This window comes from Pithys albifrons, chromosome 17, assembly GCF_047495875.1.
Source record: "Pithys albifrons albifrons isolate INPA30051 chromosome 17, PitAlb_v1, whole genome shotgun sequence".
NCBI classification, from domain to species: Eukaryota; Metazoa; Chordata; class Aves; order Passeriformes; family Thamnophilidae; genus Pithys; species Pithys albifrons.
In genome coordinates this window covers 13,389,573-13,417,366 of record NC_092474.1, presented here as the reverse complement: position 1 = coordinate 13,417,366, position 27,794 = coordinate 13,389,573, and the positions used below count along the sequence as shown (strand labels likewise).

General features: G+C 58.3%; 1 protein-coding gene across 3 annotated transcripts in view; it reads left to right on the top strand.

Moving 5' to 3' along the window:
* Positions 1-3,093: 3,093 nt before the first annotated feature.
* The window catches only part of KSR2 (kinase suppressor of ras 2), a 113,223-nt gene continuing 88,522 nt past the window's right edge, over positions 3,094-27,794 (top strand). For all 3 annotated transcript variants that reach the window (XM_071572353.1, XM_071572351.1, XM_071572352.1), the window contains exons 1-4: positions 3,094-3,270; positions 14,696-14,836; positions 16,136-16,286; positions 26,705-27,212. In XM_071572353.1, the coding sequence (XP_071428454.1) occupies positions 3,094-3,270; positions 14,696-14,836; positions 16,136-16,286; positions 26,705-27,212 (977 nt within the window). The remainder of the gene's footprint in view (positions 3,271-14,695; positions 14,837-16,135; positions 16,287-26,704; positions 27,213-27,794) is intronic.

Below are 27,794 nucleotides of genomic sequence, written 5' to 3'. Positions count from 1 at the left end.
ACACCTACTGGCATTTCCCACCCTGGGGTCCCTCTGAGCCTCCAGGCTTGGCAATAGGGTGGCAAAGGGACATCCCAGCACAGGGGCAAGCCTGGAAATCAGAACTCCTGATTAAAACCAGGCAAAAATCAGCAGAATTCCAACGATTTTAGCCATATTCCATCTCGGAGGGAAGGGAGCACTGCGGGCACGGGGGGTGTCATTTGGATAAAGCCACTGGGGGATTGGCTTGTGCTCTCCCGGGCTGAGGGAGTGGGATGGAGGTGCCAGCTGGGCATGAAGTCACGTCTCCAAAGGCAGGAGGTCCGCGGTGCGAGGACGGGGCAGGGGAGGCTCCGGCAGCACCGCCCTGGCTCCGTCTCTCCGGGATAATTCCCGGGTTTGCTGAGCAGGATTGGCCTCACTGCACCAGCCCCTGCAATGCCCGAGACCCCCAATGCTCCACTGCCCCCCAGTGCCCCAGAGCCCCCCATTTCCACCCCACTAATGCCCCACACCCCCCAATGCTCCACTGCCCCCAGTGCCCCAGAGCCCCCCATTTCCACCCCAATAATGTCCCACACCCCCCAATGCTCCACTGCTCCCAGTGCCCCAGAGCCCCCCATTTCCACCCCACTAATGCTCCACACCCCAATGCTCCACTGCCCCCCCAGTGCCCCAGAGCCCCCCATTTCCCTCCCCCTCCCAGTGCCCCACATCCCCCCCCCGTGCTCCACTGCCTCCCCAGTGCCCCAGAGCCCCCCATTTCCACCCCACTAATGCCCCACACCCCCAATGCTCCACTGCCCCCAGTGCCCCAGAGCCCCCCATTTCCACCCCACTAATGCCCCACACCCCCCAATGCTCCACTGCCCTCCCAAAGCCCCAGAGCCCCCCATTTGCAACCCCCAGTGCCCCACACCCTCCATTGCCCCAGCTCCTGATGCCCCAGCCCCTCCCATTGCCCCTGCCCCTCCAATGCCTCAGACCCCCCATTGCTCCACTGGCCCCCCCCCCAATGCCCCAGGACCCCCAATTTCCATCCCTCCAATGCCCCAGGTCTCCCCATTTCCACTCACCTGCCGTTTCTCCAGCTCCCCCAATGCCCCACATCCCCCATTGCTCCACTGTTCCCCCAATGCCCCAGACCACCCAAATTCCACTCACTCTCATCATCCCAGCCCTCTCCAATGTCCCAGACTCCCCAATTTCCACCCACCCCCATTGCCCCAGCCCCCCCCTCATTGCCCAGACCCCTCTGCAGCAGGTCCCCCATTGCCCCAGCCCCCCCAGTGCCCATTGTCCCCTTCATTGTCTCGGGTCCCCCCCATTCCCATCCCCCCCATTGCTCCATTGCCCCCCCAATGCCCCAGATCCTCTCCCATTTCCACCCCCCTTATTGCACCAGCCCCCCTAATGCCCCAGCCCTGCTCCTTGCACCTTTGCCCCCCATGGCCCCAGGTCCCCCACATTGCCCCAGGTCCCCTCATTGTCCCATCGCCTCCCCATAGCCCCAGCCCCCCAATTTCCAGTCCTCTCCATTGCCCCAGTCCCCCCACTTACAGCAGGGTCCCCCACTTGCCCCTACCCCCCATAGTCCCACTGTCCCCAATTGCCCCAGCCCCTCCATTCTCCCATTGCCCCCTCAATGCCCCAGAGCCCCCAATTTCCAACTCCTCCATTGCCCCAGCCCCCCACATTGTTCCAGATCCCCCTGTTTCCAGCCCCCCTCACTGTACCAAGCCCCCACATTGCCCCCTTGCCCCCCCCAATGCTCCAGCCTCCCCAGAGCCCCATTGCCCCCCTCATATCCCCTCCCCTCCCCACTGCAGCGTCCCCCCATATCACAACCCCCACCCCACACCCTCCCAGCACTCCCCACACCGCCCCATGCCCGGGGGGCAGAGGGATGAGGAAGTGGATGAGGATGGGAAGGGGATGGGAGGGATGGGGATGGGCAGGTGGATGGGGATGAGAGGTTGGATGGTGGATGGGGAGGTGGTGGTGAGGATGGGGAGCTGTGGGGATGGGGAGGTGGGGATGGGGGGAATGGGGATGGAGGGTGGTGGTGATGATGATGATGGGGAGCTGTAGGGATGGGGAGATGGGGATAGGGGGTGGATGGGGATGGAGGGTGGTGGTGATGATGATGATGATGATGATGGGGAGCTGTAGGGATGGGGAGATGGGGATAGGGGGTGGATGGGGATGGAGGGTGGTGGTGATGATGATGGGGAGCTGTAGGGATGGGGAGATGGGGATAGGGGGTGGATGGGGATGGAGGGTGGTGATGATGATGATGATGGGGAGCTGTAGGGATGGGGAGATGGCGATAGGGGGTGGATGGGGATGCTCGTGAGAGTGATGGGGATTAAGAGGATGGGGATAGGAGATGGCAGGTGGATGGGGACAGGGAGGTGGGGATGGTGTTGGGATGGGGGGAATGGGAGGAAGGGTGATGGGAATGGGGGAGGTAGGGATGGGAAGTGGACGGGGAGGTGTGGGGAGGGATGGGATGGGGCTGGGGGGAAGATGACAGGGCTGGGGACTGGAAGGTGTGTTGGGATAGGGATGGGGGTGGTGATGAGGATGTGGAGGTGGGTTGGATGGAGATGGGCATGGAGAGAAGGCGATGGGGTTGGGGGTGACGAGGGTGTGGGTAGAGATGAAGATGGGAAGGCGTGAGGATGAGGGCGATGGGAGGAAGGTGATGGGGCCGGGGAGCTGTGGAAACGGGGAGGATGCTGGTGATGGAGATGGCGGGCAGGTGCCGGGGCCGGGGGTGCCGGGGCTGCGCTGTGTGCGTGGCCGGGCCCGGGGGGCGTGCGCGGGGGGTTCCCGCGCGGAGCGGAGCTGAGCGGCGCGCAGCGAGCGCGGCCCCGCGGAGCCGGAGCGCGCCGCCCCCGCCCCCGCCCCGCCGCGCCCGGGGGGGGTAGCGGCGGCGGCGCCGCGCGGACGGCTCGGTGGGCACCGCGATGCTGCGGGCCCCGGCGGAGCGGGGCTGAGCGCGGCGGGGCCGCCGGCGGAGCGAGGGGAAGCGAAGGGAAGGGGGGGCCGCGGCGGCGGCGGGCGGAGGGGAGGGCGGGCGGGCGGGAGGGGGGGGCGCGGCGAGCGATGGATGAGGACAACATGACGAGGAGCGAGGAGCAGGAGCTGAGTCTGCAGAAGGCGCTGCAGCAGTGCGAGCTGGTCCAGAACATGATCGACATCAGCATCTCCAACCTGGAGGGGCTCCGCACCAAGTGCGCCGCCTCCAACGACCTCACGCAGAAGGAGATCCGCACCCTGGAGGTACCGGGCCCGCCGACCCCCCCCCCCCAACACCGACACCCCCCATCGCCCCCCCCACGGGCCGCGGCGGGTTCCCCCGCGGCGCTGCGGTGCGCCCGAGTGAGGCTGCGCGCTCTGCAGGTGGCCCCGAGGTGGGTCCGGGACCACCGAACCCTCCTGCCGGTACCCACCGGGGGGGGGCCGGCCGCGGCGCCAGTCCACCGGCACCCCTGAGCATCTCCGCGGAATCCCCCGGCATCCCCCGGCCCCGCCGCATCCCTCCGCCGCGGCAGGGGGCATTCCCGGCCCACCTGCATCCCCCTGGCCCACCTGCATCCCCGGCCCACCTGCATCCCCCTGGCCCACCTGCATCCCCGGCCCACCTGCATCCTCCTGGCCCACCTGCATCCTCCTGGCCCACCTGCATCCCTTCAGCCCACCTGCACCCCCCGGCCCACCTGCATCCCCAGCCCACCTGCATCCCCGGCCCACCTGCATCCTCTTGGCCCACCTGCATCCCTGGCCCACCTGCATCCTCCTGGCCCACCTGCATCCCCCCGGCCCACCTGCATCTCTGGCCCACCTGCATCCCCCCAGCCCACCTGCATCCTCCTGGCCCACCTGCATCCCCTCAGCCCACCTGCACCCCCTGGCCCACCTGCATCTCTGGCCCACCTGCATCCCCGGCCCACCTGCATCCCCCCAGCCCACCTGCATCCCCCCGGCCCACCTGCATCCCCTCAGCCCACCTGCATTCCCTGGGCCCTCCTGCATCCCCTCAACGCACCTGTGTCCCCTCGACCCACCCACATCCCCCTGGCCCACCCGCATCCCTTCCGCTGCGCTGCATCCCCCGGCCTGGCTGCATCCCTTCCTCCAGGCTGCTGCTCCAGCTGGGCTTCATCCGTTCCTCCGAGCAGTATCCCCTCAGCCCACCTGCATCCCTGCTGCCTGGCTCCATCCCCCGGGCCTGGCTGCATCCCTTTCCCTGGTCTGTATCCCCTCAGCCCACCTGCATCCCTGCTGCCTGGCTCCATCCCCCGGGCCTGGCTGCATCCCTTTCCCTGGTCTGTATCCCCTCAGCCCACCTGCATCCCTGCTGCCTGGCTCCATCCCCCGGGCCTGGCTGCATCCCTTTCCCTGGTCTGTATCCCCTCAGCCCACCTGCATCCCTGCTGCCTGGCTCCATCCCCCGGGCCTGGCTGCATCCCTTTCCCTGGTCTGTATCCCCTCAGCCCACCTGCATCCCTGCTGTTGGGCTGCATCCTGCTGGCCCAGCCATATCCTTTCGAGTGGCTCCCACCTCCCCATTAAGCTGCACCCCCTGGCCTGGCTGCATCCCTCCCACCAGGCAGCATTCCCTTGGCTCACTTGCATCCCTCCCACTGGGCTGCATCCCCCAGGCCTGGCTGAATCCCTTTACCCTGAACTGCATTCCCTCAGCCCATCTGCATCCCACCCACCAGGCCCTGACCACCCCAGCTGGCTGCATCCCCCTGGCCCACCTGCATCCCTTTCCCTGGTCTGTATCCCCCTGACCCACCTGCATCCCTTCCACTGGGCTGCATCCCCCTGGGCCCACCTGCATCCCTTTCCCTGGTCTGCATCCCCCTGGCCCACCTGCATCCCTTCCATTGGGCTGCATCCCCCTGGCCCACCTGCATCCCTTTCCCTGGTCTGTATCCCCCTGGCCCACCTGCATCCCTTTCCCTGGTCTGTATCCCCCTGGCCCACCTGCATCCCTTCCATTGGGCTGCATCCCCCTGACCCACCTGCATCCCTTCCACTGGGCTGCATCCCCCTGGGCCCACCTGCATCCCTTCCACTGGGCTGCATCCCCTTGGCCCACCTGCATCCCTGCTCTGCTGGGCTGCATCCCCCTGACCCACCTGCATCCCTTCCACTGGGCTGCATTCCCTGGGCCCACCTGCATCCCTTCTCCCCACCTCCATCCCCCTGGTCTGGCTGCATCCCTTCTATCCAGCTTCTACCTCCCCAAAAGGCAGCCCCCCTTCCAGCCCACTTTCATTCCCCCCAGCCCTCCTGCATCCCTATGGCCCATCTACATTCCCCCAGCCCACCTGAATCCCCCTGGCTCACCTGCATCCCCCCAGCCCACCTGCATCCCCCTGTTTCACCTGCATCCCCCTGGCTCACCTGCATCCCTATGGCCCATCTACATTCCCCCAGCCCACCTGAATCCCCCTGGCTCACCTGCATCCCCCTGGCTCACCTGCATCTCCCCAGCCCACCTGCAATCCCCCTGGCTCACCTGCATCCCTCCAGCCCACCTGAATCTCCCTGGCTCACCTGCTTTCCCCCAGCCCACCTGCATCCCCCTGGCTCACCTGCAATCCCCTGGTTCACCTGCATCCCCCTGGCTCACCTGCATCTCCCCAGCCCACCTGAATCCCCCTGGCTCACCTGCAATCCCCTGGCTCACCTGCATCCCCCTGGTTCACCTGCATCTCCCCAGCCCACCTGAATCCCCCTGGCTCACCTGCAATCCCCTGGCTCACCTGCATCCCCCTGGCTCACCTGCATCTCCCCAGCCCACCTGAATCCCCCTGGCTCACCTGCATTCCCTCAGCCCACCTGCATTCCCCCAGCCCACCTGCACCTCCCTGGCTCACCTGCAATCCCCCTGGCTCACCTGCATCCCCCTAGCCTACCTGCATCCCCATGACTCACCTGCTTTCCCCCAGCTCACCTGCAATTCCCCCTGGCTCACCTGCAATCCCCCCTGGCTCACCTGCAATCCCCCTGGCTCACCTGCATCCCCCCACCCCCCCATCCCTCCCACCAGGCAGCATCCCCCTGGCCTGGCTGCATCCTCCCCTCCATGCTCCTGCCTCCAAGGGGATGAGATTCCTCTTGGAGTGTGCTGAGCCCCAACTGGGATGAATTTCAGGTTCAGCAGGAGGTTGCTGGGCTGGGCTGGGCTGGGCTGGGCAGGGGATGCCCAGGCAGGTTGGCATTCCTGGGGGTGAGCCCCGAGCAGGAGAAGTGAGGCCATGACAGTGCCATGACCCTGGGGAGCCACTGGCAGGGCCCTGGTGGTGTGGGGGCGGCTGACGCAGAGCCAGGGCTGTGAGTGGGGGGAATTTTGGAACCTGGCCCTGCTCAGGCCTTTTGGCTGGTCCTGTGGACCCTCCATGGGGCAGCTTTTGGCTCTGGGCTGTGATTGGAACACGCTCTCCTGCTGCTTCTGAAGGTCCTGAGTGCTGTGGGAGCAAGTGGGGCATCACCACAGCACTGCTGTGCCCTCGGGGTGGGGATACCTGGTTTGGGAGCAGCTCCCTGCTCTGCATCCCAACTTGTGCTCATTCCCCCTCTGACCCTGCTGTTGCCTCTCCTTGATCCAAGCCCTGTCCTCTCTGTGCGAGGGCCTGGAGATGTTGGTCCTGGAGCAACTTCAGGAGAGGGACTGCAGCGGTTTTGGGCTGTGCAGGAGACTCTGTGAGGTGCAGGCAGGCTCCAACACCCCGGCAGAACCTGCCTGGAGGTGCAGGACTACAGACATTTGGCCAGAAAGTGATGGCCTTGTTGGGGTCAGCACAGCTGAGGATTCCCTGTCCCCCTCCCATGGACAGGTGGGGAGCGTGGTGGAGCCATCCTGGTGGGATGCTCCTTCCCAACATCCTGGTTAGATGCTCCTTCCCAGCATCCTGGTGGGATGCTCCTTCCCAACATCCTGTGGGATGCTCCTTCCCAGCATCCTGGTTAGATGCTCCTTCCCAGCATCCTGGTGGGATGCTCCTTCCCAACATCCTGGTGGGATGCTCCTTCCCAGCATCCTGGTTAGATGCTCCTTCCCAGCATCCTGGTGGGATGCTCCTTTCCAACATCCTGGTGGGATGCTCCTTCCCAACATCCTGGTGGGATGCTCCTTCCCAGCATCCTGGTGTCACTGGGGCAGCTCTGTGTGGGCTGGATGAAGGGTTTGGAGGTGGCTGGGGGATGCTACCCTGCAAATTCCTTGTGTTCCCAGGGAAGCACCTCTCCAACTCCTCTGGATCATGCTGTGCCCACCACAGGGAGCCCTGGCATTGCCATCCCTAAAACACCCCCAAATCCTGTGATGTCTCATCCATGGGCATCCCTGCTGACACTCACCCCCTGCCTTCCACCACAAAACCAGGGTGATTCCCACACAGGGAGCAGCAATGGATGAATCCAGGGCCAGATTCCCAATGCCAGCACACCAGGGGGGGTGTGGACAGGCTCCTGGTGTTGTCCTGCCTTGCCATCAGTCTAAGCAGGAGCTGAGCTTGGCTCCAAGTCCCTGAGTCCCCGAGTCCCTGGGTCCCTGAGTCCCTGCTGCCACTGCCATGTCCCAAGGACATGACAGAGACTCCAAGGCCCCACTTGGCACCTCTTTTCTTCCTTTCTGGTGGCAGCAGAGCCAGGCCATGGCAAAGGGAATGGTGACCAGGGATATGTGAACTGGAAGGGCATCTCACCCCCAATGCCCCAGGGAGACCTCCCAGCCTTTCCAGCAGCACAAGCCTGCAATAAAATGGATGAATCCATGTTTTTTCAGATGATCCTCATATGCTAAACCCTGAATTTGCTGGATTAATAGAGATTTTTCCTGTCTTGTTTTGTTTCAAACCACCTTAAGGTAGCTGTGAGCCCCCATCCTACTGGTAACTGCATCCCATGATGCAGCATCCTTTGAGATCATAGACTCACAGAGTCATAGAATGGACTGGGTTGGAAAAGACCTCCCAGATCATCAAGTCCAACCCTTGGGCCAACTCCAGTCCCTTTACCAGATCATGGCACTCAGTGCCACGGCCAAGCTCAGCTGAAAAACCTCCAGGGATGGGGAATCCACCCCCTCTCTGGGCAGCCCATTCCAATCCCTGAGCACTCTCTCTGCAAAGAAGTTTTTTCTGCTCTCCAACTTCAATTTCCCCTGGCAGAGCTTGAGCCCATCGTGCCCCCTTGTCCTATTGCTGAGTGCCTGGGAGAAGAGACCAACCCCCACCTGGCCACAACTTCCCTTCAGGGAGTTCCAGACAGTGCTGAGGTCACCTCTGAGCCTCCTCTTCTCCAGGCTGAACACCCCCAGCTCCCTCAGCCTCTCCCCACAGCACTTGTGCTCCAGTCCCTTCTCCAGCCTCGTTGCTCTTCTCAGTTGGGTTGGAAAAGACCTCCCAGATCATCAAGTCCAACCCTTGGTCCAACTCCAGTCCCTTTACCAGATCATGGCACTCAGTGCCACGGCCAAGCTCAGCTGAAAAACCTCCAGGGATGGGGAATCCACCCCCTCTCTGGGCAGCCCATTCCAATCCCTGAGCACTCTCTCTGCAAAGGATTTTTTTCTGATCTCCAACTTCAATTTCCCCTGGCAGAGCTTGAGCCCATCGTGCCCCCTTGTCCTATTGCTGAGTGCCTGGATGGTTACCATCACTGCAGTCTGGCTCCAGTGGCAGAGCTGGGAGGCTCTTTGGTCTTGCTTGTGCCTTGGAACAGGCTCCAGTGGAAATCAAGGCAGTGTCTGGGGTCAAAACACCAACTGACAGTGCCTGGGGTGGGAGTTGGGGCAGGTTTGCTTCCTACAGGACAGCAGCGTTGTCAGGGCAGCAGGGTGGGAGCTGAGCATCCATCCCCTTAGCCCTGCCCGGGCTGGGGGGGGTTTAGGCCTGTCTAAGTGTGGCAGTCTGGCTTTGTGGCTCTAAATTTAGGGGCTGGGATGTTGATATGGGTGGGAGTGCTGCTGCCAGTGTGTTTGTTTGAGATCTGGGGGCAACAGAAGGGAAATTCTCTCTGTGTTGAATGATGATGTCAGCTGTCCCATGGCAACGTGCTCTCTCTGCCACCCCAGGGGGGTTCAGTCCCCACCTCCTGGCAAAACACGTGCCAGGGCTCCCAGAAACTGATGAGTGCCTCCAAAGATAACTCCAGGACTGACAATTCCTCCTCCTCCTCAGGCTTCCAGGAAGGGGGAACCCTCCTGGGATACTTCTGGTTGCTGCATGAAAACTTGGGTGAGGGTGGTAAGAGGCACCTTAGGAAGGGCTGTGGCTGTTCCCAAACCTCCTTGGGCTGTGGCCAAAGGAGATGCTGTCCCAGCACTGGGATTTGCCAAGAAGCTGTGGCTGCCCCATGTCTGGAATTGTTCAAGGCCAGGTTGGACAGGGCTTGGAGCAACCTGGGACAGTGGAAAGTTTCCCTGCCTTGGGGGAGAGATGAGCTTTAAGGTGCCATCCAACCCAACCCAACCCATTCCATGATTCTGTGATTCCCACTGCCTGAGTGTGTGGATTCTCTGGTGTCTGACACCATGGATGAGCACAGCACACTCTCCCTGGGCTGTGTCCTCCCGGGATGCTGGATGGAGACACTTCAGCTCCTGGAGAGCCCCAGGGACCGTTTAGCAGCACCTGAAATAAATGATGTGCAGAGCCAGAGACAGCCCAGAGCCCAGCAGGGCCTTGGGAGCGCCCTGAGAGGTATTCCCAGCCCCAGGGTGCTCCAGGTGCCTCTGGAATAACAAGCCCCTTGGTAAGAGGCAGGAAGGAGTCGCTCCAGTTGTGTCTCTGCGCCGTGGGAAAGAATATTTGGAGGTGCAGGGCAACCTCTCCCCATCATGGCATGAAGGCATGTCCTGATCCTGCTGTGCCAGGCGGGATGGGCATTCCGTAGGCACGGGGTCCCTCTCCTGGCTCAGCGGGTGTGGCCTGTGCCAGGTTAATTAACTCCCACCTCGTGCTCCCGCGGGTGGATTTTCCACCGCCTCTTCCCGGTCTCCAGGCAGGCCTGGCTGACGTCAGGGTGCCCGTGCCAGGGAGGGCACAGCCACCCTCCTCCTGCTTCTTGGAGACCTTGGAGCCCTTGGAGACCAACTGCTGCGCTCCTGGTGCCTGCTCGGAGGGAGCAGCTGCTCCTCACCCTGCTGGGTTTGGGGAAAATCCTGCTCGGGGTGATGGGAAGAGGCTGCAAATCCCCATCAGAGGGGGCTCCAACCCTGGGTGTCCCTTTGCCTCACCGGGGTCACCTACATGGAGTGATGTGGAGTGGGGACATCCCTCCTCTGCCAGAATCCACCCCCAGCACAGCAGGGATCTTGTTTCTGAAGGACCCCAGGAGCTGTTGGCCCCTCTAAGAATCACACACAGTTACAGACTATTCTGAGCTGGAAGGACCCACAAGGATCAGACAGTCCAACTCAAGTCAGTGGCCCACACAGGGGATTGAACCCATGACCTTGGCATTATTAGAGCCAAGTTTTAACCAACTGAGCTGATCTCAGGGTCTAAGGGGAAGGGGATCTTCGTGGCTTCATCCCATTTTGTCCGTGGAAGTTTGGGAATGGCCACAGCTCTTCCCAAGGTGTCTCTTCCCATCCTGAGCCGTGAGTTCGTGCAACAGCCAAAAGTACCCTGGGAGGGCTCCCCCTTCCTGGTGGGAGCAGGGAGGGGAAATGTGGATCCTGGAGTTACCCTTGGAGCCACTCTTCACTTTCTGGGAACCCTGACTCGTGTTTTGAGGCCTTTTCCCTCTCGCTGGAGCAGGGGGAACACTTGGAAGGGCGTGAAAACTGATCCCCAGCTCCACAGGAAGGTGTTTGGGTCCTTCCCAGCCCTCCAGCAGCATTCCCGGCTGGACCAGCAGTGTATCCCCAAACAGTGAGGGGAGGGGGGTACACGGGGTTCTGACCCCTCTGCTGGCACCCCCCCAGCACCCCAGGGTGTCCCCCTGCCCTATTCCCGTGGGAAAACAGAGGCAGGGATGAGCTTGGGGGGTTGTGCCACAGCAGGAACGCGGCAGAGCAGCATTTCCCACCTTGGGAGAACCTCCATCCTGGGATGGGCAGCGGCTCCGGGGAGTGAGAGCATCTCTGCAGCCCCGGGATGGGCTTTCCCTGCAGGATGGGGCCATCTCATGGCTCCCCTTTCCAGCTCCAGCAGAACAACAAGTGCTTTTGGACTTCACAGAGAGGGTTTTGGGCTTGTTTTTCCCTGACTGGAGCAGATCCCTGGGCCAGAGCATCAGCCCATGCCTGGACACCCCAGCCCAGGGATCCCTGGGAGTTATCAGTGACCCCTCTGGTCTCTCAAGGGCTGTGTGGGGTGAATTTCTCCCGCCTTTCCTCATTCCCAGCTCCCAGCACACCTTGGAATGGTGGTGGTGGGAACTGCCCTGTCCCCAGCTCTGCCCCAGCCCGGGACCCTCATTTGAGCAGGGATGCTGTGGTGGCTCAGGCATCACCTTTATTCCCCCTTGGGCTCCCAGATGGGGGGAGTGGATGGAGAACCGGCTGTGAGTTTTTAGGAAGGATTTTCCAGGTGTTTGGCTGCAGCTCTGTGTGTGTAAGGACATTTTCTGGGAGGCAGGAGCTGCCTGGGTGTGTGTTTGAGGCTCCTGCTGCTGTTTCAGCTCCAAGGGCCTGGTGTGTATTTGGGATGTATGAGTGGGAGTGGCCTTTAAACCTTTGAAGGAGAATGTTTTTCCTTAAAAAGCAGTCCTGGAAGAGGGTCAAGGCTGTGCAGAGCTGAGCCAGCCCTGTGGGGTTCCTGCAGTCCCCCCCCAGTCAGTCGCTTTGCTGTTTCTGCCTCTCTTTTGGGTATTAATTTTCATTAATTAATCTGTTAGCCAGGTCAGGGCTTGGGAGAAGCTGAGGTGCCCAGCTCCTGGAAGGACTGTCACCCACCTGGGGATGATTCTGGGGATGATGCCAAGCCCTGTGGTTGTTACCACAAGGGAAGGGACCGGGAGAGATGGGAAAGCTCTCCCAAAACCCACAATGAGGTTATCCCCTCATTTCTCTGTCCCCAACCATCTCATATTTTGCTCCTCTATTTTTGGGGTGTGCAGGAGCAGAGGCACAGCACCATCTAGTGCTGCTGGTGCCAGGGAATCACCCAGCTGGAAAAGCAGGAGCAGGTAATCCCAGCAGGGAAAGGAGGGCAGGAGTTCAGCATCTTTGTTTTGGGAGCTGTCAGGCTGCAAATGTCTTTGGCCTCGTGGTGGGAGGGCTTGAGGGTCAATCAGTGGAGGGATGGGTGTACAAATGAGCAAAGAGGGAGTGATGGATTTGGGCCTGGTGATGAGGAGCAGTGGGAGGAAGGAGGGAGGAATAAGGAGGGAACACCCATGGCCCAGCCTTGGCACTGTGGGGTGCTGTGACTGGTCCCCTTGTAGGATTTTTGGGGGATCCCTCTGTACTGAGTCTGGGTGTGAGAGGGGGGAGTGAGTATTTTGGAGGTGTTTGAGGGGTTCCTTGGTACTGAATCTGTGTGTGAGAGGAGAGTGTGTCTTTTGGGGGATGTTTAGGGGGTCCCTCTGTACTGAGTGTGGGTGTGAGAGGGGAGTGTGTCCTTTGGGGGAGGTTTGGGGAGTTTCTTGGAACTGAGTTTGGGTGTAAGAGAGGGGAGTGTGTCCTTTGGGGGATGTTTGGGTGGTAACTGAACTGAGTCTGGGTGTGAGAGTGGAGAGTGTGGCCTGTGGGGGATGTTTTGGGGGTCCCTCTGAACTGAGTCTGGGTGTCAGAGAGGGGGGTGTGTCCCTTGGGGGATGTTTAGGGGTTCTCTCTGTACTGAGTCTGGGTCTAAGGGGAGCGTGGCCTGTGGGGATTTTTGGGATGTCCCTTGGCACTGAGTCTGGGTGTAGGAGAGGGGGGTGTGTCCTTTGAGGGATGTTTGGGTGGTCCCTCTGAACTGAGTCTGGGTGTGAGAGAGGGGAGTGAGTCTTTTGGGGGATATGTGGGGGTCCCTTGGCACCGAATCTGGGTGTGAGAGAGGGGAGTGTGTCCTTTGGGGGACGTTTAGAGGGTCCCTCCGTACCAAGTCTGGGTCTAAGAGTCCCATGGCCCATGGAGGATGTTTGGGGGATCCTTTGGCACCAAGTCTGGGTGTGAGGAGGAGTCTGGGTGTAGGAGAGGGGGGTGTGTCCTTTGAGGGATGTTTGGGTGGTCCCTCTGAACTGAGTCTGGGTGTAAGAGAGGGGAGTGAGTCCTTTGGGGGATGTGTGGGGGGACCCTTGGCACCGAATCTGGGTGTAAGAGGGGGTGTGTCCTTTGGGGGAAGTTTAGGGGGGTCTCTCTATTACTAATTCTGGGTCTAAGGGGAGCGTGGCCTGTGGGGATTTTTGGGATGTCCCTTTGCACCGAATCTGGGTGTGAGAGGGGAGTGTGTCCTTTGGGGGATGTGTGGGGGGACCCTTGGCACCGAATCTGGGTGTAGGAGAGGGGAGTGTGTCCTTTGGGGGATGTTTGGGAGGTCCCTCTGTACTGAGTCTGGGTCTAAGAGTCCCATGGCCCAATGGAGGATGTTTGGGGGATCCTTTGGCACCAAGTCTGGGTGTAAGGGGGGACTGTGTCTTTCGGGGGGTGTTTGGGGGATCCCTTTGCAGCGAGGCCAGGAATAAAAGAAGGGAATGTGTCCTGTGGGCACTGGGCAGTGCTGGGAGTGGGTGATGTTTGTGTTGGTGGGTGGGAGAAGTGATCTCTGTGTCCCCTGTCCCTGTCACACACCCACTGTGGGGGTGATAAGGGTTGTCCATCCCCCAAACAAGACCCCAGTGCTGGGCTGAGGGTGAAGGAGCTGAGAAGGGCTTTTTTTTCTGTGTGAGTGGAATGATGGAGGGGAAATGAGAAGCAAACCCCCATGGCCCAGCCTTGGCACTGTGGGGTGCTCTGGCTGGTCCCCTTGTAGGATTCTGGGGGATTCCCTCTGTACTGAGTCTGGGTGTGAGAGAGGGGAGTGTGTCCTTTGGGGGATGTGTGGGGGGACCCTTGGCACCCAATCTGGGTGTGAGAGGGGGGTGTGTCCTTTGGGGGATGTTTAGGGGGTCTCTCTATACTAAGTCTGGATGTAAGGGGAGTGTGGCCTGTGGGGATTTTTGGGATGTCCCTTTGCACTGAGTCTGGGTGTAGGAGAGGGATGTGTGTCCTCTGGGGATGTTTGGGGGGTCCCTCTGTACTGAGTCTGGGTCTAAGAGTCCCATGGCCCAATGGAGGATGTTTGGGGGATCCTTTGGCACCAAGTCTGGGTGTAAGGGGGGACTGTGTCTTTTGGGGGGTGTTTGGGGGATCCCTTTGCAGCAAGGCCAGGAATAAAAGAAGGGAATGTGTCCTGTGGGCACTGGGCAGTGCTGGGAGTGGGTGATGTTTGTGTTGGTGGGTGGGAGAAGTGATCTCTGTGTCCCCTGTCCCTGTCACACACCCACTGTGGGGGTGACAAGGGCTGTCCATCCCTGAGCAAGACCCCCAAAAAGATGAAGGAGCTGAGACAGGGCTTTTTGGGGAGGGAAATGCCCTTCTTGGGCACCAGAACTCGATGCTCTTGGCTGCAGGGGCTTGGCAGTGGGTGACAAGGGCTGTTTTCAGGGCAGAGTTGTGTGCCCTGGGATGGGGCAGAGGGAGAGCAGGTGGTCCCCTCCTCCTGCCACGGGGGGCCATCCAGGGGGTCCCATGGAGTTTTGGCTTCTTTTGCAGAGCAAACTGGTGAAGTACTTCAGCAGGCAGCTGTCCTGCAAGAGGAAGGTGGCCCTGCAGGAGCGCAATGCCAAGCTGGAGGGGTTCCCCCAGCTCCTGCACTGGTTCCGCATCGTCGACATCCGCAAGGAGGTGATGGAGGTACGGCCTGGGCAGCCTCCAGCTTGGAGGGGCCCTCTCTAGGAGGGTTTTACAGGGGTTTGGGGGGCCTGACCCTCTCCAGGAGGGTTTTCCCAGGGATTTGTGGGTCCTGACCCTCTCCAGGGGTGTTTTCCCAGAGGTTTGGGGAGTCCTGACCCTCTCTAGGGGTGTTTTCCCAGGGTTTTGTGAGTCCTGACCCTCTCCAGGGGTGTTTTCCCAGGGTTTTGTGGGTCCTGACCCTCTCCAGGGGTGTTTTATCAGAGTTTTGTGGGCCCTGACCCTCTCCAGGGTATTTTTCCCAGGGTTTTGTGAGTCCTGACCCTCTCCAGGGGTGTTTTCCCAGGGTTTTGTGGGTCCTGACCCTCTCCAGGGGTGTTTTATCAGGGATTTGTGGGTCCTGACCCTCTCTAGGATTGTTTTCCCAGGGGCTTGTGGGTCCTGACGCTCTCTAGGGGTGTTTTCCCAGGGTTTGTGAGTCCTGACCCTCTCCAGGGTATTTTTCCCAGGGTTTTGTGGGTCCTGGCCCTCTCCAAGGGTGTTTTTCCATGGGTTTGTGGGTCCTGACCCTCTTTAGGAGTGTTTTTTCCAGGGTTGTGGGTCCTGACCCTCTCCAGGGGTGTTTTATCACAGATTTGTGGGTTCTGACCCTCTCTGGGGGTGCTTTCCCAGGAGTTTCTGGGTCCTGACCCTCTCCAGGAGTGTTTTTTCAGAAGTTTGTGGATCCTGACCCTTTCTAGGAGTGTTTCTTGAGGAGTCTGTGGGTTCTTGACCCCCCATCTCTGTTCCACCCACCAACTAGGACACCCCATTGCTGTTCCCAGGGAAGGCTGTGGGTGTCAGGTGGACCTTGTGGGTGTCCCCTCCCACAGTGGGGGTCCCACATGTCCCCATCACAGCATGGTGGTGCCATGGCAGGTCACAGCATCCTTCTGCCTCCTCCTGGGCTCCTGCAGGCCATGGGTGCAGGGAGGAGGTGGCACCCAAAGGTGACCCCCCCATCAAGGAAGAGGTAAGTCTCTAATGAAGCTGCCAGTCCCTGTGTGTGCCCAGGGCACGGGTGGGTTTTCCTGGTGCCCCCAGAAGTCCTGCTGTTGAGCTGGGTCTGGATTCATCCGAGACCATACATAAATCTGGGATAAAGCTGAGCCTCCAGCTCTCCCTCCTGGTTTTCTTGTAGACTGAGAAGGAAAATGAGTGTTTTTGGGCCTGTGACCCCAAAAAAGGATTCTCACTGGTGTGCCCTGCGGTTTTGGGGTGGTTTATTCCTCCTTCCTCACTCTTTCCTTGTTCTTCCCTCAGGAGATTGCCCCTGGGCAGCTGAGCCTGGAGGACCTGCTGGACATGACAGATGACCAGGTCTGTGCCACCGTGGAGAAGTTTGGGGCCAACAGCGAGGAGTGTGCCCGCCTGAACGCCTCCCTGTCCTGCCTGCGCAGCGTCCACAAGTCGGGTGAGTCGGGCACCCCGTGCCCGCGGGCTGGGGGCGAGGGGCACCGTCCTGCTGTGGGGACACGGAGGGTGGCATTGCTGCATGGGCAGGGTGTGTTCCATGGGCTGATCCTCCTTGTCCTGCTGCACTGAGGGCACCCCCGGGGAGGAGGAGTTTGGGGGGCTGGTGGTGGGGGACAGGCTGACCCCCCCTGTGCTGGACACATCTGACAGTGTGGGCAGCAGGGAAGGGGGGATTGTGCCCCTCTGCCCCCTCAGGTGAGACCCCCCTGCAGAGCTGCCCCAGCCCTGGGGGCAGCAGAGGAAGGACGTGGAGCTGCTGGAGAGTCCAGAGGAGGCCCCGGAGCTGCTCCAGGGCTGGAGCCCCTCTGGGCTGGAGCCAGGCTGGGAGAGCTGGGGGGGTCACCTGGAGAAGAGAAGGCTCCAGGGACACCTGAGAGCCCCTTCCAGGGCCTGAAGGGGCTCCAGGAGAGCTGGAGAGGGACTGGGGACAAGGGATGGAGGGACAGGACAAGGGGAATCGCTTCCCACTGCCAGAGGGCAGGGATAGATGGGATGTGGGGAAGGAATCCTTCCCTGTGAGCGTGGGCAGGCCCTGGCACAGGTTGGGCAGAGAAGCTGTGGCTGCCCCATCCCTGGGAGTGTCCAAGGCCAGGATGGACAGGGCTTGGAGCAACCTGGGACAGTGGAAGGTGTCCCTGCCCATGGCAGGGGGTGGAACATGACGGCTGAGACCCGCGTGGGTGCTGTCCTGTGCCGTGCCGTGCCGTGCCGTGCCGTGCCGAGCTGTGCCGTGCCGTGCCAGGCGATGGCAGCATTGCTCCGCTGTGCGGGCTCCGCACGGAGCTGCTCCGGCCGCTCCTGCGCCGGCAGCGGGACCCGAGCGGGGCTGGGGCTGAATCTGCTCGGGGATGCTGCGGGGGCTGTGCAGCGTCCTGCTCTCCTGGCTCCGTGTCCCAGCTGAGCCTTGACTGGTCATCATGGAATCACAGAATAGTTTAGTTTGGGAAAGATTCTTAAGATCATCGAGTCAAGTCGTTCCCCAGCACTGCCAAGGCCATCCCATGTCCCCAGGTGCCACATCCACATGGTTTTAAATCCCTCCAGGGATGGGGACTCCACCACTGCCCTGGGCAGCTGTGCCAGGGCCTGAACATCCCTTCAGTGGAGGAATTTTCCCTGATACCCAACCTAAATCTCCCCTGGCCCATCCTGAGGCCGTGCCCTCTCCTCCTGTCCCTGTGCCCTGGAGCAGAGCCCGACCCACCCCCAGCTCCCCGCTCCTGGCAGGGATTGCAGAGCCAGAAGGTCCCCCCTGAGCCTCCTTTTCTCCAGGCTGAGCCCCCCCAGCTCCCTCAGCCCCTCCTGCTGCTCCAGCCCCTTCCCAGCTCCGTTCCCTTCTCTGGACATGCTCCAGGACCCCACTGGCACAGCCCATCCCCATGGATGGGACCCCACAACTGGTGCCATGGTGCCAGCTCAGGGGGATCACTGCCAGCACAGGGGGTGGCTCTGGGGCAGCATCAACGTCGGGGCACAGGGGGTAGAGTTCACCTTGGGGTCAGCTTGGGTGATCAGTGACACCCCATTTCACAGTCTAACCATCCCACTGTCCCTTTCCCAAGGGTTTCCCTCCTGGTCCCAAGCTGGGGTGATGGTTGTGGGCTGGTTTAGCTGTGGTCCTTGTTGGGACCCTGGAGGTGGTTTCCAGTCCTGCCACACTTGCATGATTTGGGAACCCCAAACCCCTCTGCTCAGCTCCAGTCCCCTCTTGAGGGGCTCCTCTTCCTGTATCCCAAAGGTTGGGGGGATGGAGAGTGGTTTTTTGATGGGCTTTGCAGGTTCAGAGCAGCTCTTGGGGACAACAGGGGACAGTGATGTGGTTTCAGTGTGGAACATTTTTGGATGACCAGCAGCATCCCCACATCATAAACTCACAGAATCATGGAATGGATTGGGTTGGAAAAGACCTCCCAGATCATCAAGTCCAACCCTTGGGCCAACTCCAGTCCCTTTACCAGATCATGGCACTCAGTGCCACGGCCAAGCTCAGCTGAAAAACCTCCAGGGATGGGGAATCCACCCCCTCTCTGGGCAGCCCATTCCAATCCCTGAGCACTCTCTCTGCAAAGAATTTCTTTCTGCTCTCCAACTTCAATTTCCCCTGGCAGAGCTTGAGCCCATCGTGCCCCCTTGTCCTATTGCTGAGTGCCTGGGAGAAGAGACCAACCCCCACCTGGCCAGAACTTCCCTTCAGGCAGTTCCAGACAGTGCTGAGGTCACCTCTGAGCCTCCTCTTCTCCAGGCTAAACGCCCCCAGCTCCCTCAGCCTCTCCCCACAGCACTTGTGCTCCAGTCCCTTCTCCAGCCTTGTTGCTCTTCTCAGTTGGGTTGGAAGAGACCTCTGAGATCATCAAGTCCAATCCTTGATCCAACCCCACTGTGACCACCAGCCCAGGGCACAAAGTGCCCTGGGCTGGTGATCACAGTGGGGTTGGATCAAAACGTGGTGGATTCTCTGTCCCTGGAGGTGTTTCAGAGGACACTCAGTGCCACATCCAGTCCCTTCTCCAGCCTCGTTGCTCTTCTCTGGCCCCGCTCCAGCCCCTCAATCTCTTTCTTCAACTGAGGGGCCCAGAACTGAACACAACACTCAACACTCAACACTCAACACTCACCAACACAGAGCACAGAGGAAGGGTCACTTCACATCACCACTGCTTGGCATAGCATGTCCCAGAGAGGAGGTCCAGCCACTGCCCTGGAGGGGTCTTTGCCACATCCACCAGTTGTGGTTGCTGGAGCCCCTCCAGGCTCCTTGCATGGCACGGCACAGTGTGGCAGTGCCAGCCTGTGGTGGGGCACAGTGGCAGAGGGACCTCTGCTGCCTGAGCAGTGAGGTGGGGCTGGCTGAGCCCAGCCTGGCATTCCCTGAGGAGCAAAGTCCCTCCACAACTCCCTAAATCCAGCTCCTGCCAGCGCTCCTGCCCTCCTTCCCTTTGGCATTTCCACTAACTCTCTGTGCTATTTGAGGAAGGGCAGCGGTGCCTCCCCCACAGCCTGGGGAAGGCTCTCAGCTGCTCTTTGTTTAAACACCTTTGACTTTTAAAGACTCTTGCAAACAAATCCTGCTTTCCCCCTCTGCTCCCTCGGCCGAGGGAATTCCCTGCGTTGCTTTGGAAAATCCACACTGGCCTTTGGCTCAGCAGCTGCAGTGAAGATGCTGAAGCATCTTTGGTTCCTCTGGAGGTTTCCAGCTGGGTGGAGGAGCCGGAGGGCTGCGGGTTGCTGGCTGCTCCATTTGCTCTTTAATGGGGCAGGTGATGGGGCTGCCAGAGTTCCTGGTGCCACGTGGCTTGGTGGGCCATTGGGGCCCTGCAGGAGGGAGTTTGCTGCTATCCAGGCGTGGAGTGTTTGTCTTTCCCAGTGCTCCATTTAACTCCATCCATCATCCCACTGCTCCCGGGGGAGCTGCTGCCTTGTCCCTTTGGCATTGCAGAGATGCTGCAGTGGCTGTTCCTACTGTGCTGGAGATGGGGTTTGGGATCCCTGGCATTGCCAGCTGGTGTGGGTCCATGCCTTGCTGGCACCAGGCTGCTGGAGAAACCTCCAAGTGAGATTTCCAATGGGTGACACAAGCCCTGGGGACAGGGAGGGGACAACAGAGTCCCTGCAAGCCCTGAGGGATGCAGGAGCTCCAGGCAGTGGATGAGACCCAATCTCCTGGAATTTCTAGAGAATGTGGGTGCAGAAAACTCCATCCAGGATGGCAGATGAGCTCCCTGTACCCTGCTCAACACAGCTCTGTGTTCCCTGTCTTTGCCAGGTCGAACGGCTCTGTCTCAGGAGTCCCCCTTCTCTCTGTCCTGTGAGAGAGCAGGAGCACAGTCCCTGCCTTTCTCCTGGAGGTGGGAATGGTGGGATCTCTGGATAGGTCAGGGTGAGATGGTCACTGGCTGAGCCATGAGGTGGGTGGTGGGAGCAGCTCATCCCACCCAGCTGCTTGGGGCTGGCTCTGAGATTCCCCATGGTCCAGGCAGCGTGTTTGGGTGGGATGCGGGACTGGAACTGGCAGAACAGCCCTGCTGGTACCCTGGGAATGTCCCCTGAGGCTGTTGGGGACAGCTGGGACTCATGTCCCCTGACTGAGCAGGGTGGGGCTGTGGCTCTGTGGGGCACTAAGGTGATGCTGTGCTGCTTTAACCCATCCATCCATCCATCCATCCATCCATCCACCCACCCACCCACCCATCCATCCATCCATCCATCCATCCATCCATCCATCCATCCATCCATCCATCCCTCCCTCCCTCCCTCCCTCCCTCCCTCCGCTGGATTCCCTGGATACTGAGCTGCTGGTTGGCTCCACAGCTCCATGAGCACCAGCCCGGTGCCCATGAGGTTGGCACAGCTCAGAGGAGCTGTCTGGCAGTTTCACCTCTGGGGGCTGTGTGGGATGAAGGGGTGGAAAAGCATCCCAGGATGGCAGGGATGCTCTCTCAGGATGCAGTACTGGCATCTCAGGTCCCCCAGAAAGAACCCCAGACGTATCAATGTGTCTTTTAATCTATATTTTATCTCCTTGCAAAGCAAAAGACCGTCCTAGTCCTAAAAATATAATTAATGCACAAGCTGCAGCCTCTTTAAAACTCGTAATTTCTTGGCAAGGGCAGCAGTGACCAATTTTTAGATGCCAAGATTTGTATTAATAAAGGAGAAATGAAGTTCAGTATTAACCTTTCCCATAAATCTTTATTTATCAAGTTATTAATTAGAGACATCTAATTTCCCAGGCCAGTCCTGCCTGGGCAGGGAAGGGCTGTTTCCTGGTGATGAGTTTTGCCAGGATGGAGTTGGATGGTGGGAAAGGAGACATTTCCCAACCTGAGCATCCAGGGAAAGCCCTGGGGCACCTTATAAACCAAAAGCATGTTCTATTTATCAAATACAGTGGCAAATCTATATCCCCCCCTGCTTTATTGTGTTAACAAGCCTGTATTGGATTTTCCTCGGTGGTGGATCCTTCCCCTTGGAAGTGGTATTTGATCAGCAGCAGTTTGAACCCAGAGTGGGATTAATTTGATATTAAATAAGAGCTGAGCTGTGGCTTGAGGAGTTGATGGGGTGTGACTAGTGGGTTCTGTGTGGAGGTGATTACTGATCCTACCGGGAAAAATGAGCCAGAGCTGAATATTTATGAGTTGCTGTGGCCCTGGGAGTGGCTTGGGGACAGCGCAGGGTCAAGCAGGGCCATGAGCAGCAGGAAAAAAGCCCCTGTTTGAGGCACATTTGGGGGCTGTGCTGGTGTGGTGTGGGGTATCCTTGTGCTGCCGAGCTGGGTGATGCCAGTCTGCTTTTCCCATGGTGAGGGGGCTATCCTGGGATGCTGGTGCTGAGAGAGGTGGCTGGAGCCAGGGGGACTAAAATCAGCCAAAATCTTGCTCTGTTTTGGTGCATGTCTCCATTTGCTCACCTGGGTGCTGCCTTTGGGAAGGGAAGGTGCTCAGAGCAGCAGCTGGGATGCCTCAGGTACCCCCAGCTCCCATAGGAACAGCTAATTATTCCCAGTGTTTTATTTCAAGGAAAACAAAGCCAAACCTGCTCTTTGTTGTTTGGAACAGGTAGAAAACAGGTGCCATTTTTCCATCTCTGGATCCACGAGCTTCATCCCGGTGCTCTCTCTCCTCGCTGCCTTCTCTCCCCTGGAGTTTGTTTCCTTGTTGGCTTTTCATGAAGTGGTTCAGGAAAAGCTTCTTCCCTAATGAAGTTGGTTGGAGAGAAGCAGGGGAGGCAGCAGCAGCACTGATGGGATTAATAAAGCTGGATCTATCCAAGGGGAGCATCCCTCCCTTTGGTGGCCACAGGGACAGGAGAGGTGGCCCGTGGGGCTGGGGGGGGGGGGGGTTGCTGTGACTAATATTTCAACAGGCAATTAATGTTTTTGATACAAACAAAATAAATGAGTTTTTTATGAGCTAACAGCCCTGTGGCAAACTGGGCAAAGGGGACCTTCCCTCTGTGCAAGCTCTTCCATGGTTTTTCCAGCTGGGAATCGGCTCTGGCAGAGCAGTGACGCCGGGGGGGAGCGCCGGGAGGGAGCGGAATCCGAGAGCGCTTAACAGGCTTTGCACAAAGAGCAGCTCGGGGATATTTGCCTTGGGTTTTTCCCTCCTAAGCGCATTCCCGGTTTAATCCGATCCCATCCAGCGGAGCGCCCTCTGCCTGCCACACTCCTGCTGTGGGAAGGTCCTGTCTGACCAACCTGATCGATTTTTACGATCTGGTGACCCACCTGGTGGATGAGGGGCAGGCTGTGGATGAGTCTGTCTGGACTTCAGCAAGGCCTTTGACACTGTCTCCCATAATATACTCCTGGAAAAGCTGGTAGACCATTGCTTGGACAGGTGTACCCTCTGCTGGGTCAGGAGCTGCCTGGAGGGCCCAGAGAGTGCTGGTGAACAGGGCTGTGTCCAGCTGGTCATCAGTGGTGTCCCCCAGGGATCCAGTCCTGTTTAACATCTTTATTGATGATTTAGATGAGGGGATTGAGTCCATCATCAGCAAATTTGCTGATGACACCAAGTTGGGAGGGAGTGTCGACCTGCTGGAAGGCAGGAGGGCTCTGCAGAGGGACCTGGAGAGACTGGAGAGATGGGCTGATTGCAATGGGATGGAGTTCAACAAGGCCAAGTGCAGGTCCTGCCCTTTGGCCACCCCAACCCCCTGCAGCGCTCCAGGCTGGGCACAGAGTGGCTGGAGAGCAGCCAGGCAGAGGGACCTGGGGGGACTGAGGGACAGGAAGCTCAACAGGAGCCACCAGTGTGCCCAGGTGGCCAAGAAGGCCAAGGGGATCCTGATCTGGATCCAAACTAGCGTGGCCAGCAGGCCCAGGGCAGTGACCCTTCCCCTGGACTCTGCCTTGGGGAGGCCACACCTTGAGTGTTGTGTTCAGTTCTGGGCCCCTCAGTTGAGGCAAGAGATTGAGGGGCTGGAGCGGGGCCAGAGAAGAGCAACGAGGCTGGAGAAGGGACTGGATGCGGCACTGAGTGTCCCCTTAAACACCTCCAGGGACAGAGAATCCACCATGTCTTGATCCAACCCTACTGTGATCACTGGTGGTCACAGTGGGGTTGGATCAAGGATTGGACTTGATGATCTCAGAGGTCTCTTCCAACCCAACTGAGAAGAGCAACGAGGCTGAAGAAGGGACTGGAGCACAAGTGCTGTGGGGAGAGGCTGAGGGAGCTGGGAGTGTTCAGCCTGGAGAAGAGGAGGCTCAGAGGTGACCTCAGCACTGTCTGGAACTGCCTGAAGGGAAGTTCTGGCCAGCTGGGGGTTGGTCTCTTCTCCCAGGCACTCAGCAATAGGACAAGGGGGCACGATGGGCTCAAGCTCTGCCAGGGGAAATTGAAGTTGGAGAGCAGAAGAAAGTTCTTTGCAGAGAGAGTGCTCAGGGATTGGAATGGGCTGCCCAGAGAGGGGGTGGATTCCCCATCCCTGGAGGTTTTTCAACTGAGCTTGGCCGTGGCACTGAGTGCCATGATCTTGTAAAGGGACTGGAGTTGGACCAAGGGTTGGATTTGATGATCTCAGAGGTCTCTTCCAACCCAATCCATTCTGTGATTCTATAACAGGTTTTCCCGGTTTATCTCAGGTATTTTTAGCCCTGTCTGCCCCACGGGGGGTTATTTTTCCTCCCGAGAGCATCACAGGGACAGTGGGGGACGCGATGCCACGGCCGGGCACGGGGAGAGCCTCCCCTCATGTTTGGTAATTGCTGCTAATTAGCTCCGGGACGCAGCATCCGGGCAGCCCCGAGTTATGTAAATCTCCGCGTGCGGAGCCGCCAATGGGAAGCGCGGAATTTGCATATGTGCGGAGTCATTTGCATACAGGACGGTGATCTGAGGATCCCTCGGTGCCGGCTAATTAAGCGGAGGGGTTAATTGCGGCAGGATTTAATTGGTGTACCCCCTCCTCCCCCCGCCCCCTGCACACGGCTGGGGTGGCCTCAGAGACTGGTGGCCCGTGGTGGCCTTGGGGACAAGGACAGAGCCTGGCACTGGCTGGTGCCCAGTTTGGGGTGTGGGCACAGGGTGGCCTTGCTGGAGGTGACGTGACCCCCTGCAGAGCTGGGCTGGGGAGGGGGGACATCCCCCAACTTGTCACCTGCCGGGTCCCCACTTGGCTGGGCCTTTCTGGTGGCTCTGGTGGCTTTGGAGGTGCAGCTCCATCCTACAGCAGGATTTATCTTTCTTAATTTTTCAGGTTTAACTTTTATTTTTTTTAAATGGTTTTATTTATTTTGATTCTTATTTATGTTTATTCATCTATTTTTATTTTACGTGGTTTTGTTATCATTCGTATGTTTTATTTATTTTTATTTCTTATTTATTTTATTTCTTTTTTTTTCTTATTTATTTTTATTTCTTATTTATTTTATTTCTTATTTATTTTTATTTCTTATTTATTTTATTTCTTATTTATTTTATTTCTTATTTATTTTTATTTCTTATTTTATTTCTTATTTATTTTTATTTCTTATTTATTTTATTTCTTATTTATTTTTATTTCTTATTTATTTTATTTCTTATTTATTTTTATTTCTTATTTTATTTCTTATTTATTTTACTTCTTATTTATTTTAATCAATTCGTTTTATTTTAAATGTTTTTATTATTGGATTTAATTTTAATGTCTTAATTTCAATTTATTTATTCTATTTTTTATTTTAAGGAGTTTTGATTATTATTTTCCATTTTGATTTTATTTTCATTCTTTCATTTAGATATTTTATTTTTATTTTCCACTCGGTTTTTTTTTCTTATTTTTTAATATTATTTTTTATTCTTTATTTTGATTTTCTGCTCATCCCCCCTTCTCCACCCCCTCACTCGGAGCTTTTTCCAATCCAAACCTTTCATTTCCCAAGCCCTTTCCTCCTTTACTTTTCCTTTGGAGCTTGAAATAAAACGTTCCCCATGAAAAGGCCGGAGCGAGATGAGAGCAGCCAATTAACAATCCAAACAGGGAAGGGGAGGAAGATGCTTGAAAATGAGGAGATTTGGGTTTGTGTTGGTTTTCTTTGGTGGGAACGATGAAAAGGTGTCAGCAGAGGGACCTTGAGCTTGGATCAAGGACCAAGTTCCACTTGGATCGTCCCTTTTGGGTGCTCTGAAGTCGCTGCCGACAGCCCTTTGCTTGGCTCTGTGCTGGTGGTGATGGGTAATTAGGAGTGGGAGGAATCTTGATTAATTACAACCCCCTCATTATGCAAATGGCACAAGGCATGGTTGGGATCTCTGGGGTGGGATGGGGCATCAGCCTTGGCTGGACAAGAGATGTCCCATCCCAGTGGAACCTTTTGGGGTGGCAGGGGAAGGTGGGTGGTGATGGGGGACACATGGGGGGTCAGTGGGTGGGGGCACACCTGGGGAAGCACCTCTGCCCCTGGCAGAGCCCTCAGCTGGTTCTGCATAGCAGTGGTGAGACCCTGGAGCGGGTTCTCCAGACAAACTGTGGATGCCCCATCCCTGGAGGTGTTTGGTGTCACACTGGATAAACTCAGAGCAACCTGGTCGACTGGAAGGTGTCCCTGCCCATGGCAGGGATGGAACTGAATAGTCTTGAAAGTCCCTTCCAAGCCAAACCATTCCATGATTCTGTACCCTGGAGAAGCTTCTTGCTGAGATGTTGTGTCAGGGTAGAATCATGGAATGGTTTGGGACTTTAAAGGACCTTAAAGATGATCTTGTTCCACCCCTGCCATGGGCAGGGACACCTTCCACCAGCCCAGGGCGCTCCAAGCCCTGTCCAACCTGGCCTGAAACACTTCCAGGATGGGACATCTTGAACACATCCAGGGATGGGATGTCTTGAACCCTTCCAAGGATGGATGCCTTGAACCCTTCAAGGGATGGATGCTTTGAACCCTTCAAGGGATGGGACATCTTGAACCTTTCAAAGGATGGGACATCTTGAACACTTCCAGGGTTGGATGTCTTGAACCCTTCAAGGGATGGGACATTTTGAACACATCCAGGGATGGGATGTCTTGAACACTTCCAAGGATGGATGCCTTGAACCCACCCTTCAAGGGATGGGACATCTTGAACCTTTCAAAGGATGGGACATCTTGAACACTTCCAGGGATGGGATGTCTTGAACCCTTCCAGGGATGGGATGTCTTGAACACAACCAGGGATGGGTGTCTTGAACCCTTCAAGGGATGGGACATCTTGAACCCTTCAAGGGATGGGACATTTTGAACACTTCCAGGGATGGGATGTCTTGAACCCTACCAGGGATGGGTGTCTTGAACCCTTCAAGGGATGGGACATCTTGAACCCTTCCAGGGCTGAGTCAGGAATGTGCAGCTTCTCCCACACCACATGGCTGTGTTTCTGTGCTCTGTCGCAGGGGGGAGTCTCTCCAAGCAGGACTGGACCATCCAGTGGCCCACGACGGAGCCGGGCAAGGAGAACAGCCCCGCGTCGTGCCCGGCGGATCCGGGGCCGTGGGGCAGGACTCACCTCTCGCAGAGCCCCAAAGTGCCACCCAAGTGTGGGCAGCACCACTGCCACGCGGGCTCCTCCCATGGACCCCTGTACACCCACGTGGACCGACTGACCGTGGAGGGTCACCCGGGGCTGTGCCCACCCCTGGAGTCCGGCCACCGGTCCCTGCCGCCGTCGCCGCGGCAGCGCCACGCCGCCCACACCCCTCCGCGCACCCCCAACATCGTCACCACCATGACGCCCCCGGGGACGCCGCCCGTGCGGCGCAGGAACAAACTGAAGCCCCCCGGGACGCCCCCGCCCTCCTCACGGAAGCTGATCCATCTCATCCCGGGGTTCACGGCGCTGCACCGCAGCAAGTCCCACGAGTTCCAGCTGGGGCACCGCGTGGATGAGGCGCACACCCCCAAGTAAGTGGGTGCTGGGGTGTGCTGGGGGGGATGAAGCCCATCCCAGCAACTCGGGAAAAGTGCTTTTCATAGAATCATAGAATGGATTGGGTTGGAAAAGACCTCCAAGATCATCAAGTCCAACACTTGGTCCAACTCCAGTCCCTTTACCAGATCATGGCACTCAGTGCCACAGCCAAGCTCAGCTGAAAAACCTCCAGGGATGGGGAATCCACCCCCTCTCTGGGCAGCCCATTCCAATCCCTGAGCACTCTCTCTGCAAAGAATTTCTTTCTGCTCTCCAACTTCAATTTCCCCTGGCAGAGCTTGAGCCCATCGTGCCCCCTTGTCCTATTGCTGAGTGCCTGGGAGAAGAGACCAACCCCCACCTGGCCAGAACTTCCCTTCAGGCAGTTCCAGACAGTGCTGAGGTCACCTCTGAGCCTCCTCTTCTCCAGGCTGAACACCCCCAGCTCCCTCAGCCTCTCCCCACAGCACTTGTGCTCCAGTCCCTTCTCCAGCCTTGTTGCTCTTCTCAGTTTGGGTTGGAAGAGACCTCTGAGATCATCAAGTCCAATCACAGTAGGGTTGGATCAAGACGTG